The sequence below is a fragment of the Leuciscus leuciscus genome (assembly GCF_965113295.1).
Source record: "Leuciscus leuciscus genome assembly, chromosome: 2".
Classification (NCBI taxonomy): domain Eukaryota; kingdom Metazoa; phylum Chordata; class Actinopteri; order Cypriniformes; family Leuciscidae; genus Leuciscus; species Leuciscus leuciscus.
Genome location: NC_138726.1, coordinates 9,001,057 through 9,019,229, shown reverse-complemented (window position 1 = coordinate 9,019,229; position 18,173 = coordinate 9,001,057). Strand labels below are relative to the sequence as shown.

The following is an 18,173-nucleotide window of genomic DNA, read 5'->3' as shown; positions in this document are numbered from 1 at the left end:
AATGCAGTTTAGGTCTAACCAGAAGTGCAATAGCAGCAAGTGCAGGATATACAGTGGTTCCATAAGTGCAGAACATGGATATGTACTGAATAAATATAGAGTTGAATACTATTATAAACAAAAATTTACAGATAGATTTGTCCTATGAATATAATATACAGATAACTATTACTGTGAACAGAATTTACAGCTAGATATGTACTGAATATAATATACAGATGGCTTTGTCAATGTGTATTGACTATGGAAGTCAATACACATTGACTTCCATAGTATGAAAAAAATAATATGGAAGTCAATGGGATCCATCAACTGGTTGGTTAACCATATTCTTAAAAATATTTTCTTTTGTGTTCAGCAGAAGAAAGAAACTCATACAGGTTTGGAACAACTTGAAGGGTGAGTTAGTGATTTTCATTTTTGGATGAACTATCCCTTTAAACCATGATTAGTGTTATCAGTCTCGTTGGTTTTAACCCGGCTTTGTAGCCTGTATGTCTGAACAGCAAAGATATGTTTTTATCTAAGAGGCAGTAAAGCTTTTTAATTGTCTGTTTCCTCAAGGCCCAACATAACATTGAGTGACAGCTCAACATTGCCCTCTAGTGATATTCCACGGAACATGGAGGGGGGAAACAGTTTAAGATTCACTCCTATCTATGCTCACTGAATTGTGAAAAGAGAAAAAATAACTAATATGATTTCCATCTGTAAAAATGATGATTTTAAAATTATATATGCATGTGTATGTATATATATAATACATGCAAGTAAAATAATGATATATATTTAATTATATGCTGTAATATGAGTGTGATATGAGTATGAGAATGAAAAAACTTAAATGTTTCTGCTGCAACGAAGCCGCGGATCAACTCCTCCATGACGTCATCAGCGCGCGCCGCTGGGTTTCAGTCTGCTGGCCTCTGGAATGGGCAGATATCACCAGCCCATATTTCACCATTGATTTATTGCACGAACTCCACGGAGAGTCTGTATTTTTCCCGTCGTCTACACGATGCTATGCGGAGGTGAGTGTTTGTGTCGCAGGGCGTTTGCGTGCGGGTAAAGGAGCGGCGGTTTGAGTATGTGGGAAGAGCGATTAGCTCGTTAGCGGCGGTCCGGTGGCAATCCCAGCCTTTCATTTAGTCCTGCTTTAGTTTCAAACATGCTTTGACTACCAAAGTTTTTGACTGGACGAAATGAAGCGAACGCACCAAACTGTTTCCATGCAAATTATTGATTATATTGCCCGTTTGAAACGTCTGGCTAGTGAAGTGAAAGGCTTTAATAGCAGCTGGCTAACGCTTGAGTCTTGATGAAAACATCACTAGTGTCTCGTGCCACGATTCACTTCAGCGCGATGTCAATCCTGACAGGGATTACTAACACCCAAACACATCAAATTTGTACGTTATTGCATCTTATTTTGGGCTTTTAATGTTTTTATTACGCTTTTATTTTACGCTTTTTCAGTTTAATAGTGTCAGGATAATGTAGGCAGCCGAAGTTTCCGTTTCATGGAAACTTTTTGTTTTAGCAAACGATTCGGTGACTGCTTTTTGATTTATGAAATTGGCTATTAAAATGAGAGATTGCTATATTTAGAAAGGTGGCGGTGTATTTTATCCACCTGGCATGTAGTAGCAGAAATCTACTTTTACTACGGAGCGAAATTGCGCCTAGAATTGATTTTCTGGGGCATTTTATTACCTTTTACGCGGGTATGTTTGTATTTGGGTCTGTCGTGTATTTATGTATGATACTTGAAGTCCGCTCTAAACACATACTACGCCTAGATTTGTATTAATGTGAAATATACCAAATGTTAAGACAGCACACACAAAAATGAGAACTAGTATGGTGGTTTAGGCTCCTTCTATTTCTGCACTTTCTTTCCCTTTATTGAATCTGACGTGTATGAATCACAGAGCCAGAGGCATCATGGGTTCAACACAGTTAGCCTGGAAGAAATATATATTAAGTGCTTTATCTTTTAGGCCTAATTATATTAACTATTATGGCTGTTACTGCACTCATTTTTTTTATTGTGATGTTTGTTCTGTGAGCTATAAGGTTAAATATGATTAGAATAAGCTTTGAAATACTATTAAACGGTTGTAGTTTTTAGAGTATGATGTCAACATTACTAATTAAAATAAAATATAGTAAAAGATGATAAGTCTTGCATTTGGAATGATTTCACTTATCTGTAAATGGAAGTTTGCAAAATTTCCCTTTAACGGCTCTGAGGTTAAGTGATGATGTTCGTATCTTGCTTTCTAGTATCCTCAACGTTGTGTTTAGGCCAAACTGGAAAGGGGCATTTGTGGATTTCCTTGGTAATTTCCAATGGGTTTTTTAGAAAAGTGGCTTTTGTTGAATGAGTAAAACAGGTCTGTGGTTAAGGTTACTCAAAGAGACTTCCACATTTTGCTCTAGAATATAAATGACACAGTCATACCTAAAAAAAAGTGCTTTTTGTCACTGTTTTTCAAAGGTTTTATAATGTTCTTAAATATTTGAATATTTCAGTTAGTTGCCAAGGCAAAATTTTCAGCTCAGTTTTTTATTTATAATTTAACTTTATCTTTATTACGAAAATTAAAACTATAAAAAATGCTTATCAATAACACTTGTATTATATTATATTATATTATGGTTGTTTAATTAATGGCTCAACAATTATTATCAGTTTTGGCACATAAATTGCAAAATTGTGTGTATTAGTGTATATTGTCCAAATAATCTGAATTGAATCAAACTTGGCTGCAACTAATAAATCTAAAGGGTTGATTCAGTGGTGATTGTTGTTTCAAACTGACAAATAAACGGGGAGATCTGAGAGCAAGTAACATGGAAAAAGATTATGCAAATTGCCAAAAAAAATTCCCTTTAAAAATGTGAAATGCCAAGTAAACTATGCTATGTAATACATATTTGAAAATATTTACTCTTGCACATTGCTTATAAGTAACATGGCAGTTGTACTAAATATTCACCAAAAATATTATAGCAATTTCTATATAAATGCAGAGTTTGAAAATGACATATGGCAGATTGTCCACATTCTTTAATTGACTAGTTGGCACAGTTGTCTAAACCAGCCATTTTATTGGCTTGGTCAGTATGTCCAGCAATAGCCTATATACATCATGAGTTTGAATATGTTGTTTATATTTATACATAATTTCTTTATGCATTTAGGTAAGGTGATGGAAGAGGCCAGCGGGAGGTTCTCAGAGCTGATTCCAGTGGTGCTATTTCCGCGGCTGTCAGGCTTTGTCCCTTCCTCTGTTCAGTAACAGCGCCCATTCTCATCCCGAATCACCATGAAGCCAGTCCACGAGCGCAACCAGGAGTGCCTCCCTCCCAAAAAGCGGGACCTCCCTGTTAACAACAACAACAACACCTCCACCAACAACAGCAGCAGCGGTAGCATCAGCGGCGGAGCGGGAGGCAGCGGAATCGGGAGTGGAGGAGGAGGTGAGGATGGCCCGTCTTCACAAAGCTCTGGAGTGAGCGGAGAAGCCCAAAGTGGTAGTGGCGAGTGGGTGCGAGCCCAGCCGAGCGTGCATTATGGGGTGGAGGGTGCTGAGGGTCTCATCGGGTTACCCATGGATCAGTATAGCATGCTCTATAAAGTAGCTTTGCCCGCTGGCACCTACTCACCTGTTCTCAGCCACATTTCTCCTGCCTACACCGTTCCTTCCTCGGTGTTACAACATACTAGTGTTCCCTACCCTCCGCTCGGCTACACCCAGATCCCGCACTCCTCCTTGCAGTTTGTTAGCTCTCCGTACGCGACTGCGGTTCCCTACGGCGTGCCTACGGGATTTGTTCCCCAGCCGCACCTAGTTCCATACCAATCAGTGATTCAGGAAGGAGTGGTCTCGTCACATCAGCAGCAGCAGGTCTCGACCCACGCGTACACCAAAATGACAGCGCCTCTGGTGCACCCATCTGAGCAGGCGGCGACACAAGCGGCGCTGGGGACTGTAGGGATGTTACCTGCCGGGGAGCACAGCCCGAGAGGCATGCCTGTGTTCTACCACCCCGCCGTCAGGGGCGTCCAACCTCAACGAGTCCTAGAGCAGGAAAGGGAGCTGAATGGTGGGGACCGAGACCACGGAGGCAGGGAGAGCCATCTAGATGCATTTTCTTCGGCCAGAAGTGCACGGCTGCAGCACGAGTCCCATCAAGACAAGAGCTTGAAAAGCCGCAGGCTGGAGGGCAGAATGTCTCCAGGACAGAGAAGCACGCCAGACACTGATCTCGAGGTAAGGGACAGATGGTTTACTATTATAGGATCAATGTGTTAATATATACGTAAAATGTCTTTTACATATCTATAAAGTATTACATATTCTGGATGCGACGACAACGCACTCCTGAAGTGTCAACTAATCTCTCCCCTGTGAAGGCCTCCCTCTCTTTACCTCTCTACAGAGATAAAGCGTTGTCGGGATAATTCCGGTTCGCGTGGCTACGCGGAAGCGATAACAATTCTGTATTATTAATTTTAAGGCCAGACAAGTAGTTTGTTGAGGGTTGGTTTGTAGGGAAGGACTACACGCCTGCGCACATATATTCAAACGCACGTACCTATAGACTGAACTCGTAATACGCATCATGTGCACGCCATCAGCGTTTTCATAGGTTCGCGTTTTGCGCAGAAAGAACTTTAAAAGTTTTCTGTTGAAACGGTGTTGTGTTAGCGGCCCCTAAGTTAATAACTAATGATCGTTGCGACGGAAGTGAATCAATCAAACTAACTTTAGCTGGACAATAACTTTATTCTAGAGCTGCTGTAAAGCCAAAACAATCTCTGTTACTTTAATTTCCTATTATCAATGTAAAGCCGCTTTGGAACAATCTACATTGTTAAAAGCGCTATATAAATGAAGATGACTTGACTCTTGCTGAAAGTTTCGTAGAGAGTTTTAGAAATGGACCTTTTTCACAGACTTCGCATTTCCACAATTATCAGCATTGCTAGTAAAGTTTTTCATATTTTCGTTAAAAAAAAGTTTTTTTATACACATGTATAACACTATGCATTGTCTTATATTACCTTTGCAGTAAATGACACACACACAAAAAAAAGCATTAACACAACGGCTGAGGGACTGATCTGATGACAAATTTCTGACCAACGTAATCACTCTCTTGATATTAGTCATGAGACGCCAATCACGGATGTTTTATTTTGCTGTTGGAGCAAATGGTATGTTTGCTGTTGGAGCAAAATGGTTTTTTTTTTCTGTCATCTCCCGTTCACCACGACGACTTATGCTAATGTTAAATGTTAAAAGGGTCCGTTCAAAGAAAGTGGGTTATTGAAGGTCTGTGGTTTTTCACTCCAGAATTCAACCGTTTTTTTCGATCAACAATCTGAAATGTACATGCTGTGGTTTTAAAAAAGAAAGGGCATGACGTGCCATGTATGTGAGACAGTGTTTGAAAGCGTAAAAGGTGTTTTTTTTTTTTAGAACACAAATATGATTTTACAATTTTAATGCTAATGTCAGCAAATTAAAACTTCTGCTGAATGATACGATCACATATTTGACCTTCTGTTTTACTACAATTCATAAAAAGAGTTGTAGATGGGTTGTTAACTTGACATGTGACAGCAATTTGTGACAGCAATTTCTGGCATGCTATAATCGGAAACTCATTGGATAGTGGGTGTTAAATGTCAGAATAGAGCAAGACCAAATGTGGGTTTGCTAAAGCAGTGCCTAAATAGCTATTTCAAAAGGAGAAGTCATTTCAGAAGAAGAGCAAGTTCTTACAGTATCACCGGGAATGTACTTCTAAGTAAGTAATGTGGTCAACTTTGATTTCTTATTAAACAGTCATTTGCCACATCACAGGACTATTGAGTGCACTGCAGAAAAGCTGATTAAAAATGGTGGCCAGTGTATAATTTTGACCTATATTGAGATCAGATCTTTGTTTAAAGGTGCAGTAAGCGATTTATGAGAAACATTGTTGATGTGTGAAATCGACACTCAAACAAACACACCCATCCCTTCATTTCTCCGCCCCCTAAATAGCGAACACGCTATGAAACACAGGCAACCAATAACAGCTGGCACATTAGACAGCTCATGCAATGGATGAATCAGTTGTGAATGTGATGCATACAGCATACCTTGGTTTTGTGAAACAGCAAAAAACAATGTTGCTCACGTGTCGAGCAGAAACAAAGGAACCTCGGCGTCAGTTTTCAGGCCTTCCCTCTCTCTAATGTCTCTCTAATGCCTGGTTCAGATTACACGATTTTAGCACGATTTTGGCACGATCCGTAGGGTGTCGTGGGGATTCGCAAACGACAACGGGCGTCGGGACGCAAGATTCGATCGTTTCATCTCGTATAGTGTGTGAGTGAGTGTGTGAGTGAGTGTGTGAGTGTGTGAGTGAGTGTGTGAGTGAGTGTGTGAGTGAGTGTGTGAGTGTGTGTGAGTGAGTGTGTGAGTGAGTGTGTGAGTGAGTGTGTGAGTGAGTGTGTGTGTGAGTGTGTGAGTGAGTGTGTGAGTGAGTGTGTGAGTGAGTGTGTGTGTGAGTGTGTGTGTGAGTGAGTGTGTGAGTGAGTGTGTGAGTGAGTGTGTGAGTGTGTGAGTGAGTGTGTGAGTGTGTGAGTGTGTGAGTGTGTGAGTGTGTGAGTGAGTGAGTGAGTGAGTGAGTGAGTGAGTGAGTGAGTGAGTGAGTGAGTGAGTGAGTGAGTGAGTGAGTGAGTGAGTGAGTGAGTGAGTGAGTGAGTGAGTGAGTGAGTGAGTGAGTGAGTGAGTGAGTGAGTGAGTGAGTGTGTGTGTGTGCGTGCGTGCGTGTAGGCAATGTGAGTGAGCGTGTATATGTGCGAGTGAATGAGTGTGTGAGACGGCTCGCGATGACTGGTCGGAAAACAACGTGTAGTCTGACATGTTTCTTGTCCACGACATGACAAGATTTTTAGGAGTCAAAATCGTGTAATCTGACACAGTGACTATCGTAACAGACAAAAAAATCGTGTAATCGGAACCAGGCATAACGTCTCTCCAGTGCTGGAAAGCTTTCCAATATTAATGTGGGTCCTAAAGCTCTTATCTGATCGTAACCCTCCTTCCAATTATATTCCCCAGACCTTTTCCTCTTTGGTAATATCTCGGCCATCTCTCTTTCTCTTTCTGTCCTACTCGCTCGCTCACTCACTCTCTTCCCTCACCATGAGTGTATACTGCCAATCCACGTTTTTTTCCCTCCTATTTACACAACTAGGACTATATACAAACACTTTTTTCAGCACACACAGAACAGACATCTAGCATACAGTCACAAAATTCACAAAATTGTTTGTTTAGGTGTTGATTTAAATTTTCAATAGCGTTTCTCAGAAAATCGCTTACTGCACCTTTTAACCGTGTCTAGATGAAGAGAACCCAATTAAACAAACAACACAAATTTTGTATTGTAATATGTAAATGATATAATCATTTATTTATTTGCTGGGGTTTGTTTTCATGTTTAAATCTCTAAATCTTTCATTCTAAATGTTTGAATTTTCTGAAGTGTGGTTTCAGATTTTTGGATCCCACTGTACCAGTTTCATTTTTTTTATTATTTATATACTATCATAGTATTTATTAATGTTTTGAGTTAGCTTTTGTTATTATATTTTTAGGTTTAATTTTAGCATACTTTTTTTTTATTATTATTATTTTTTATCTAATATTTAGATCAATTACTGAATTTTTTGTTTTAGTTAATTATACCAACAACCGCACTGAACATGTTATTGTTACAACTTCCAAGGTATCCACATTTGAATAGAAGTTGGAAATCAGGTTTCTTTGTTGAACTGATTACCTGCTACAACCTGATTATTATACAACCAGTAAGGTTCACTTGGAGTGCAACTACGCACTGTGATGTTTTGCAGTGTCAGACTTTTCCTCAAACTTGATTTAATATTGTAACATAATCTGGACCTACACAGAGTAATATTTTAAATGTCTCCTGCTTCATCTCTACTTAATGTATTTTCAGAGTTTTTCCTTTTTTTGGGGCAATTCTTGTGAGTCAGCATCAGTTTACACCACTTCCTTCCTTTAATAGCCGCTTTGGGTGTGTTGAGGATTGAGTAACTCAGGCTACTACTTAGTAAAACAACAGAGATTGGTTTTTGATTTATACTCAGCACTAGGATATTATTGGGAGATATTGTGATAACTGATATTTAAATGCATTTTATGCAAATATTCTGCTGAACGGTCATACAAATCTCATTGATTTACATTACAAGCTATCAGAATTTTTAATCTTACTTTTTGGCAATATAAATAACATCAACTGCACCAAATTTCATATTTTTGCTCCATTTTGCCTCCTTGAGTGAGAGATCCATATTCTCCTATATCATATGAGCCATAAATGTCAGATGTATCAGATATGATGATAAACAAAAATATACATGCAAGCTTTTTATTATTTTTTTTTATATTTTGTCTAATTATTCAATAAACTGGTCCATTTAAAGAATTAGATTTTCTCTGACTAATTTTGTCATTTCATTTGTAGGTCCAGCAGGTGGTTGGACGACTGTCCTCTCCTGTCCATGGCATGAGTCGCAAGGAAGCAGCACATGTCCCTCTGAACCTTTCTCAAAGCTCTCAGAGGAGTCGAGAGACTCACAGCGAAGTCAGAACAGCATATGCATTAAATCCTGCTGAATCCAGAGCTCATCAGCAGCATATCGTTCAACAAGGTCATGCCGTGATCTTGGCCAATGGGCAGCCTGTTTTCGTGCCCCTGGACTACCATCATCACCAACAGCAACAACAGCAGCAGCAGCATTATCAATCCAACGATGTGGCCTCAGCAGCCATCGTTGCTTCTCCCGCTACGTATACAAAAGCCATGGATGCAGTAGCGTGTCTCCCAGAGCGGGCGGTGGCAGAGCTGCCTCCCCAACACGGTCAGCAGCCCTCCCAGCAGCTTCCCACTCAAGCTCCTGGTGCTTTACCACAGGCTCCTCTGCTGGCACCCACCGGCCCGTCGCACTTCATGAAGGGCGCCATCATCCAGTTGGCTACCGGAGAGCTCAAGCGTGTGGAAGATCTGCAGACTCAGGACTTTGTGCGGAGCGCAGAAGTTAGCGGTGGACTGAAGATCGACTCGAGCATGGTGGTGGATATCCGCGCTAGTCAGCGGCCCGGTCTAGTGGCGCTGCATTTCAACGTAGGGGAGCAACAGAGCAAAGTGACTATAGATGTTCCCCCCGAACACCCGTTTTTCGTTTTCGGACAGGGCTGGTCGTCCTGTAGCCCTGAGGGGACTGCCCAACTGTACGGTCTCACCTGCCACCATCTGCAAGTGGGCGACGTCTGCGTGTCCGTGACGCTGCAGCAGCAAGCCACGTTGCAGCAGAAACCGACGCAGCAACTGCAGGCCCGGACTCCCACCAAAGCCAACTCCAATTCAGGAGCCCCTCCTCAGCCAATGGGCCCCCCTGCGCCCCAGCACACCCCTCGGCCACCAAACCAATTAAAGATGGAGCGCATCCACAGAGAGAGGGACAGGGACAAGGAAGAGCCCATGCAGGTCGGGGGTCCTCGACACATCGATGTGTCCCCCAGACCGAACAGGACTTCAGCAGAGCACACTCGGAGCCAGAGCAACTACTATTTGCACACTGAGGGTCATGCTCCACCGGGAACCGGAGCGGGAGCCTCTTCCATAGGGGCGTCCCAGAGGCGCTGGTCTGCCCCTGGCTTCCAAAGATATAACATCAAGAATGAGGAGGGAAGTTTAGCCTCAGTCGCCACCTCTGGCTCCTCTCGGCCATCATTTATCCCTCAGGAGGTCAAGCTATCCATCGAGGGCCGCTCGAACGCCGGCAAGTAGCAGCAAACACAAAAGAGATTGTCTTTGGGAGTGAAGTGTCAGTCGGATGTGAAAGAGGGAGCGTGGTCGGAGGGAGAGAGAATGTAGCCTCAGAATGTTTGAGATTTTGCACATATTGGAAGATTCCCCCTGCTGCCCCCTTCTCCGGTTCTTTTCGGTTCTGGTCTCGAGCAGAGGACTTATTTTGCCAGGTCATAGTCAGAGTTCGCAATGATCTGCATGGGCAGCTTTATCTGGTAAATCACGTACCAAAGCCTGCATCGTCTGCGTGTTCCTGTGGGTGAACTATCATGTTTTGGCAGTGATCACTTGCATAAAGATATCTTGCAGTTCCTCAAGTAGATGTTTATTTCAGAAAGGCCAGGGATAAGAATGGGATACAGCCATAGAATCTTGACAAGCCTTTACAATAATAATTATATATTTTGAAGAAGGACGAAAGAGGATAGATTGCTCAACAACAACTTTTTTTCCCTAAAAGACAGGCATTTTCTCTCTAAACATTGACTGTTTCCCTTGTTGCGCTGCCAGGCTTTTATTGGCTAAGACCTTAAAACTTGGACAGTTTTTAATGCGTCTCTCTCTAGAGGTGTGTTTGTCCTCACTTTCCTACACTCTCCTCCTCTCCCTGCCTCTTCTCAGGGTGCTTCTGCTGAGGACTACTTTCTAGTCTGGAGTTTGAGAACAGTTGCCCAGCATCGTCACATCAATCAATCAATCGATCCAACAATCTTTCTACAATCAGGAACTATTTCCAGATGAAGTCTCACACACATCTTAACAGTTGCATTAACGACTCCTCAGAGGTTTTTAGTTTTGATTCAGCAGTGGCTCTGAATCTGCATTCCAGTTTCAATGTGATCTCTCCTCCTCAACCGATTGGAGTTATCATTTCCCCAGTAAGGCTGGCCTAGGAAAACGCCTCTAAAATAGTACCTCATGGTTGGAAGCATCCTTCAGTCTGATAATTAACTTCTTTTTTTTAATCCTACATTGTTGTGCCCTATTTCCTGGAGACAACATGTGGTATCAGCCAAAATCAGCCATGCTTGCGAAGCTGAGACCAAATGTGGAACAGGTTCTAGTCGTTTGCGAACGGCTTGTTCCTGTGGAAATGGATTATTGCTCTGAAGGGTGCAGGTTTAAATGAAATCGTCCCATTGGAAGCGTTGAGCACAGACAAGTGTAGATTCACTGCTGTTGGGTGTGGACTGACCCTGCTCAGTTATCAAAATCAAAGCAATAGTTGTTTTTCATGTTTTTTTTGTTTTTTTTAAATCCCGTACAGGATAGATTACTCCTTGTATTTAGATTTTTCTATGTGCAGCGTTTGCGGTCTGTATGTAAAAACCTTTTCCTGCACTTCTCTTGATTTTCTAAGATAATGCAGTTTTCACTTTGTGATAATACTCACTCTAACAGTTACTACAGGAGTTCATTACAAGCATGCAATTACCCCTAAAACAACACCTCTTTCTTTTAGGCAGATTTTCTGTCTGACCAGTAGTGTCTTCAGAGATGACATATGAAATCACACCTCAAAATGGGGCTTTTCTGAAACACCCGCTGATTAGGATATTCAGGGTCAGCTTTTGCTATTTCTAAAAAGACCTTGGTCTACCTTAAATGATGTCCTAACCAGGTATGACATGATAAAACAAGTGATGCATGAGTTATATTGTGGTGTGTCTGCAAAAAGCGCCAAGCAACAGGACGCTTTTGGCTCTCAATTTTGTCGATTTCTGTTTTTGTGGTATTGTGCTCGGTAACTCTGCCTAACGTGAAATCTCATTGGTCCAAAATCCCTCCATAGGTTTTTTATGTCACAGGGTGTAGCATTTTTGCTTTCAGTTTGGACGGACAAATCACTCATCACTGGAAACTTGTCACGTCATGCCTGGTTAGGACCAGTGTTGAACCGTAAACTCATTTTGAAAGAGGAAAGAGCTTTATTAATATAGTTTCTAATTCAAATCTGTGCTGAGGTTTTTATGGTTTCTTCTTTGGTTTCTGTAAGTGGTGAACTCTTGTACAGTATTGCGTTCTCTTCTCTTCTTGGCAATATTACCCACGAGTGATTTTTAAAACTTGTACTGCAGGTCTTGTATTGCACAGATAAGTTCAATTGACTCACACTGACTCTTTAACAGGAATCAGATATATTATGTGTTTTATTGTTTGTTTGTTTTTTTTAATAATGAAGGGAAAATGTTTGTGTTCTTTTTGAAGTATTCAGTTTTGTTGGTGGTTTTTGGCTCACGAGAAACTGACAGGCAAGGTTGACACTGTTTACACATTAGCCAAGAGAAAATGCTGCAGTTTCACTTTTCGTAGTTACTGAACATTTTCAGATGGATGAAATCATGACTTAAGTGCAATTAGACCAAATAATATAAACATTAGGAAGATTGTGTTTAGTTTCAAAACAGCATTCCAGAAAAGAGCCTGACATTCCCACTTTTCCTTTTGCTGTTGTTGTTGTTGTAATGTTTCTTTGTTTCCCCCTCAATGTTTTGCCTCCACTTACTATTTGTCAGGTGCAATTTTTCGTTTCCATTTTGGTTCAAGTTCTTTCATGAGACCTTTGGTATTTCTCTGCATTGTTGGCTCTTGGCATTGCTGGGCTTTCTCTGTTTGGGCCATGATTTAATTTAACAGTTTTTGCACTCTCACTATCACTCAAGGCTTTAAGAGGTTTTTTTTTTTCTTTTAGCTAAAATAATAATATATATATATATATTTTATATAAATGTAGCGCTAGCATTTGACTAGTTAGATTTAGACTTCCTCCAGACTGCATCAACCTCAATGATACCACATGTCTGTGCAGTTCTAAAACCTCTTAATGTTAAAGAGAAGTTCGGAAGAGGAATAAAGAAGGGTTAATCGATTGAACTCACAGGACAAATTATGTGGGGACACTTAGTGGACCCCATAACCATTTGCCCTAGTGTAAACCTACCTGGTTTACCAACAAGTCTGATTCAGACAAAATGAAGAAATGGCTATGTGTGTATCGAGTATAACAGTATTTGGTTTTGATCAACCAACATTGGTTCAAATCCATTTGTTGTTTATGAAGCATTTCATGAGCATCATCTGTTGTTTTGTTTGGAGACGTCCTGTTCCCTCTTAAAAGGAGTCCCACTTTCATGCTATTTATAATCTGGTCTCAAATCTAGTTCATGTTATTTCTTCCTTGCTCTTTCCCCTTCGTCCCAGAATGTTTCGGTGGCACATGTTGGACCCCTTTAAGATGGTTCACAGAGGACATTTCATTATTGCTCACTTAACTGTGGAGATTGAGCTGCCCAAAAGGGTCACAACTGTCATCCAAGGCCTTGTAGACACAAATTTAGTATGTTCCAGACTGGGAAAAACATCTTAAACCTGCCTAATCTGGTCTGCTTGTCTTCAGCCTGGTCAAGTGCGTATGGTTTGCTGGTTTTTTTGAACAGCTGGTCAACCGGCTTGGGAGACCAACTTTGATTGGTTTCAGGTTGTTAGGTTCACACACAGGGAAAATTGATGAGTGGGGATTTGTTGTTATTAAAATTTAGGACCTGTTCCATTGTTTTAAGTATTACATTTGACATGAAGCAATACTCGAGATAGCAGAAAGATACAGCTTTAGCATGAGCTATGCAGTAGAGACTCAGTCAGCACCCTACGAGTAATGCAGTTTCTACACTCTCACCAGTTCGTCTGTGGTCGGCTGCGTTTCAAGAAACATTTCGATATCGTTGCACATTCTGTATTTTCTCTAGTAACCCGCAGGCTTGGTGACCTTTATGGTAGTAGTCAGTTAGGTCTATGTCACTACCAAATCACATAACTTGAAGCTTATCTTGTGTCGCTAGTTTGGTGCTGTATTTTTTTTATTCGATTTTTTGTCAGCAATGGTGCACTGTTCTCGGTCTTCTCAAATGCACTGCCTTACCAGCCATCTCTCGTGGAGATGAAATCTCCCACATGCAACCTTCATGGCGGAGATGGACTGAGTTCGCTTTCATTAAGAACTGAGCTACTATCCTGTGCACTGTAACCAAGAAGAGTTGACGCTATGTTTGTGCCTTCCCAATGTCTTAACTTTACTCTGGTCTGTCTTATTAAGCTCTGTTCTCTGGGAGATTTGCATGTCTCCACTTTGCTCTTACTGTCATCACATGTCATATATCAATCTTGCTGGCTTTAAAATCATCACGTACTGTTGAGGGCCATTTTGATCCGGTCTATTCTGCAACGTCAACCTTTCTGCCTGAAACTTCATAGCATCCCAAATACCTACAATTAGAAATATTACGATAGAAAATTAGTAATGGAGTGCTGCACTGATGACATTTTTGTAGGTCAACCTGGAAGTTTCCCTCAACAATACCCAACATATTATTGTAGAAAATACAATTTATTCACGTTTTGTTCAACATGATAATCTTCACAAATGAACACAACTTTTGAATTGTGAAGCATAAATGCAGTCCTCCGAAGTAAAGGCAAAATGTAGGCTATAAACGATCTACACCACGGTTGCATGACATCAACGTCACCACCATTAAGTGTCCGACAACTTTGTCTATTTTTTATTTATTTATTTTTTAAATCCCTGAAGTTAGAATAGTTTGCAAGAGCATGATTATAAACACAACAAGATTGTGAACGTGGACAAATATGTAGATGAGTTAACCTGTTCGGCTGAGGATGTTTAAAGGGGTGATGAACTGAGAAATCAAATTTTCCTTGAGCTTTTGACAAATAAGAGGTCATCATACTATAAGAATATCCTGTAAGTTTTAGAACTGAAAACTTCCTTGTTAGTCCAATAAAAGCTTTTATTGACACCAGGCACAGCGAACGACAGGTTTTTCATAGTGGGGAGCTATGATGTCAAAGGGTATCAAACCCCGCCTCCGCAGAAGATGATCAACGCCTACTTCAACACTGCCTGTTTAGCCCCGCCCACCAATTCGCACTTTACATGAAACTCATTATAATATGCAAAACTGTCATCCAATCATAGCAGTGGGCGTTTACTTCCAAATCTTTAATGCGGCACGCTCATAAAAACCGAGCGTTTCAGGAGCTAGGCTCAAAACCAGGGTAGAAAATAGCCTATTACTAATTCATTTTGATGTTTTTTGACTGTAAAAATCAAGCGAACGTCATAAGTTAACCTCAGACAACAATATATATATTTTTTTTTTAAAAGCCAGGTCATGACTCCTTTAATGTCCCCGATAACCTCTGTAGTCCCATTTAGCCACTTGTTATAAACCGCCTTTTACAAGACAAGTAAAAGCTCATGATGGTATTACTAATGTATTTTTTTTTTTGTAAAATAAAACATGAAAATATCTTGAGCTTGTGTTAACTACTGACTTTATTTCAGGCTTTTAACCAAAAACCCATTGGAAGTGCTAAAATGTTAACCCGTTTCCAGGTTTTGGACAGCAAAAGTGTCATCCCTACAGCACTAAGTTTAAGCTATTGACGCAAGATCAATGTGGGGGGGGTGGGAATCTGTAAATTGTGACACTGTAAAGCTGTGATTTTTATCATTTGACGTTGCATATTCAATGGTAACAGCACAGAAGGTTTAAGCTTAAGCTACATTCCTACGCTTCTGCATTTCCTTCTCTCTATGGATGTGAGAGAATTAATCCAATCATGTCCTTTTATACCTCGCTTTTGCATACATATTGAGCAGTACAGCACTGATGTAAGCATTTCATCTCCCTGTGAAGAATAGGACGCCTGCACACTAGACAAACAGAGGGTTTCATGGGTAGAAATGCATTCTTAAATGAGCAAAGAGTTGGATTAGTTGAAATAAAGTGGGAATTTGTTTTCCGGGAATACTTACAAAAGCACAATCAGACCAGCCTCAGATTCAGGTTTTGGTCGCATTTTCACAACACTGGCGTTTTTTACTTTTATCAATGATGATTTTCATGTTCCCCATTGAAATCAAAGGATATATTTCTGGTGTGTAGACGCCCTATTCTCGTGCACATGCCTTCTGCGTTGTTCTTCGCTCTGAAACCGTGTTGTTCTTCCATAGAGCCTCACCTAAATCATGTAACATAGACGTTTGTCACTTTGATGCAATGAAATGTTCTGCACTTATTTCCCCCTCACCTATAGTGTTATTGTAAATGTTTCGCCATTATATTGGAATAATTCGAAACCACGTAAACAATCATCCAACATTTTTATGCTTGTACAGATATGAAGATAATATGTTTTGTATAATATTAGCTTGTCAATAACGCCTTAAGATGTGCATTGTTCGTAAACGATGCGTACAAGTGACTTCCACTCTGCAAGGTCGTACAATTTCACTTGGAGACAAAGTCTCATTTCAGTTCTAGTCGTTTTGACCGTGGACGACTCTGTAAAGGTCTGGTGTAATGTGGCTCGGGTTGCTCACTGACAACAATTAGTGACGTTGCACTTCCTGATTGTAAGATGAAATTTTTTTATTTTTAATTTTTTTTGGGACTAGCTTATAATGTGTATCTTAGTTGAACACAATGCAAGCTTAATAAAATTCAAAATTATTATTTTATTTATATTTTGCTCTTTTTAGTAGAGCAGAAGTGAAGTCAAGACTGATGCTTTGCACTGATTCCAGCTCAGAAACAGCTTCCCTCACTTCCTTAGTAAGCGGTCCTTTTTTTAGAGAAAATGTGTAATGTTTGAATCTTACAAAAAAACAAATTTCACTCATTTTGCGTAAACTACTCTTTTTTTTTTTTTTTTTTTTTTTTTTTTTTTTTTAATAATCAGAAAATCCTCATTAAAGTGGTTTGAGGAAATTAGTGAAAACTAAATTTATTGGAGTCTGCGTCAGAAGATGGTGGCGTAGAAAACGAGAATCCCTGCAGATATATATATATACATAATAGTTTGGGCTATAAGAGTCCGAGGAAATCTTTTACAGACGTCCATTTAGTCTCCCTGTTTGACATCCGGTGCAAAATGGAGAGTTTAATAGTTTGTGAAGTGTGAAAACGGCTGAACCCACTCGAGAATAAACCATCAGGGTTTTCTGTATCGGTAACATTTCAGTGACTTGTAGTAGTTGTATCATTGCTTCAAATTGTTTGTGATTTGATTATTGTTTTTGTATATATTGTTTTGGAAGGCTTTATTATGAACCTAACACATGGCAGTTTGTGTAAATCCCAGACAGAACTCGGGGGGGCACAGCAATCCAGAGTCAGTGATGTCGGCTGAAATCAGGTTTCTAAAGGAATCATTATATACTCTCAAATTTGACATTGTACTTCTTGGCACTAAGTGACACTGCTTTTTATGTGATGATGTGTGACCAGTTTTAAATGAGATGGCATCTTTGTTTAATGCATAAAAATCTGCGAAATATATGCAATGATGTATGTGTTATATTCAATCCTCAAGTATAATCCAGGTTGTATAAACTTTGTATAGTACGTTTTAATATCGTATGGCCGTACGCCCGTACCAATATGTATTAATTCTTCTCAAAAGCCTTAGAGTCGTCTACCCAAAGTGCTCCCTTAGCCTACCCTACACCTACCTGAACTTTACAAAGCATTAATAACTATATTTTGTTGCGTTTTTATTTGTACCCTTTTTTTGAATAAAATAGATTTGTACTGTATATTTGTACCTCTCTGTGAACTACTTAGGGCTGTTTTGTTTTATTTTGTTTTCCTGTTTTAATTCTATGTAAGGACACAAAGATATTGTATTTTTATTGTTACAGCTAACTTCTTGGAAACATTGCATTTATCATGTTTGTTAAGTAAACACAATATAATATATATATATATATATCTATATAATATTAACATGCTGGCTTGACGTCTGTTTTTCTTATGCGTTCCATTCAATTAGTAAATTGTAATATATTTTAAAAAGGGTTGGAAAAGTGCATTGATGCATCTGATGAATCCAATGCATCAATTACAGAGTTTAATAATAGATTATGATTACAATAATATCCAATGTAGAATGCATACATTTTTTTAAAATCTGAAATACAAAATTTTGAGTCTGTGAATGTACAATTGCTCTTGTTTTTTTATTATTATTTTATATTCCACTATGGGGTGAATTATTTGTCGTATGTGGTGACCAAATTTCAGATGAAATGCAGTACACCAGGGAAAATACAAATATTTTTTATATATATTTTAACGGGGCCTGAAAGTGTACTATAGTGAAAAAGCTTGTTTTGCATTTTGCTTTTTCGATGTCTATTTTCCCCATTACAGAGAATATATTCTCAGCATGACTACTTA

At 39.7% G+C, this 18,173-nt stretch overlaps 1 protein-coding gene across 1 annotated transcript; it reads left to right on the top strand.

Moving 5' to 3' along the window:
• The first annotated feature begins 892 nt into the window (after positions 1–892).
• On the top strand, positions 893–17,939 carry atxn1l (ataxin 1-like). The gene is made up of 3 exons (XM_082161310.1): positions 893–1,031; positions 3,208–4,280; positions 8,563–17,939. Exons 2-3 carry the CDS (start codon positions 3,333–3,335, stop codon positions 9,886–9,888), a joined length of 2,274 nt encoding a protein of 757 aa, XP_082017436.1. The 5' UTR covers positions 893–1,031; positions 3,208–3,332; the 3' UTR covers positions 9,889–17,939.
• Positions 17,940–18,173: the final 234 nt, after the last annotated feature.

Excerpts from the sequence above, each read along its gene's own strand:
- atxn1l (XM_082161310.1), top strand. The coding sequence starts at position 3,333 with ATGAAGCCAGTCCACGAGCGCAACCAGGAGTGCCTCCCTCCCAAAAAG. Across the intron at positions 4,281-8,562 it reads CGCCAGACACTGATCTCGAG|GTCCAGCAGGTGGTTGGACG; the intron begins GTAAGGGACAGA and ends TTTCATTTGTAG.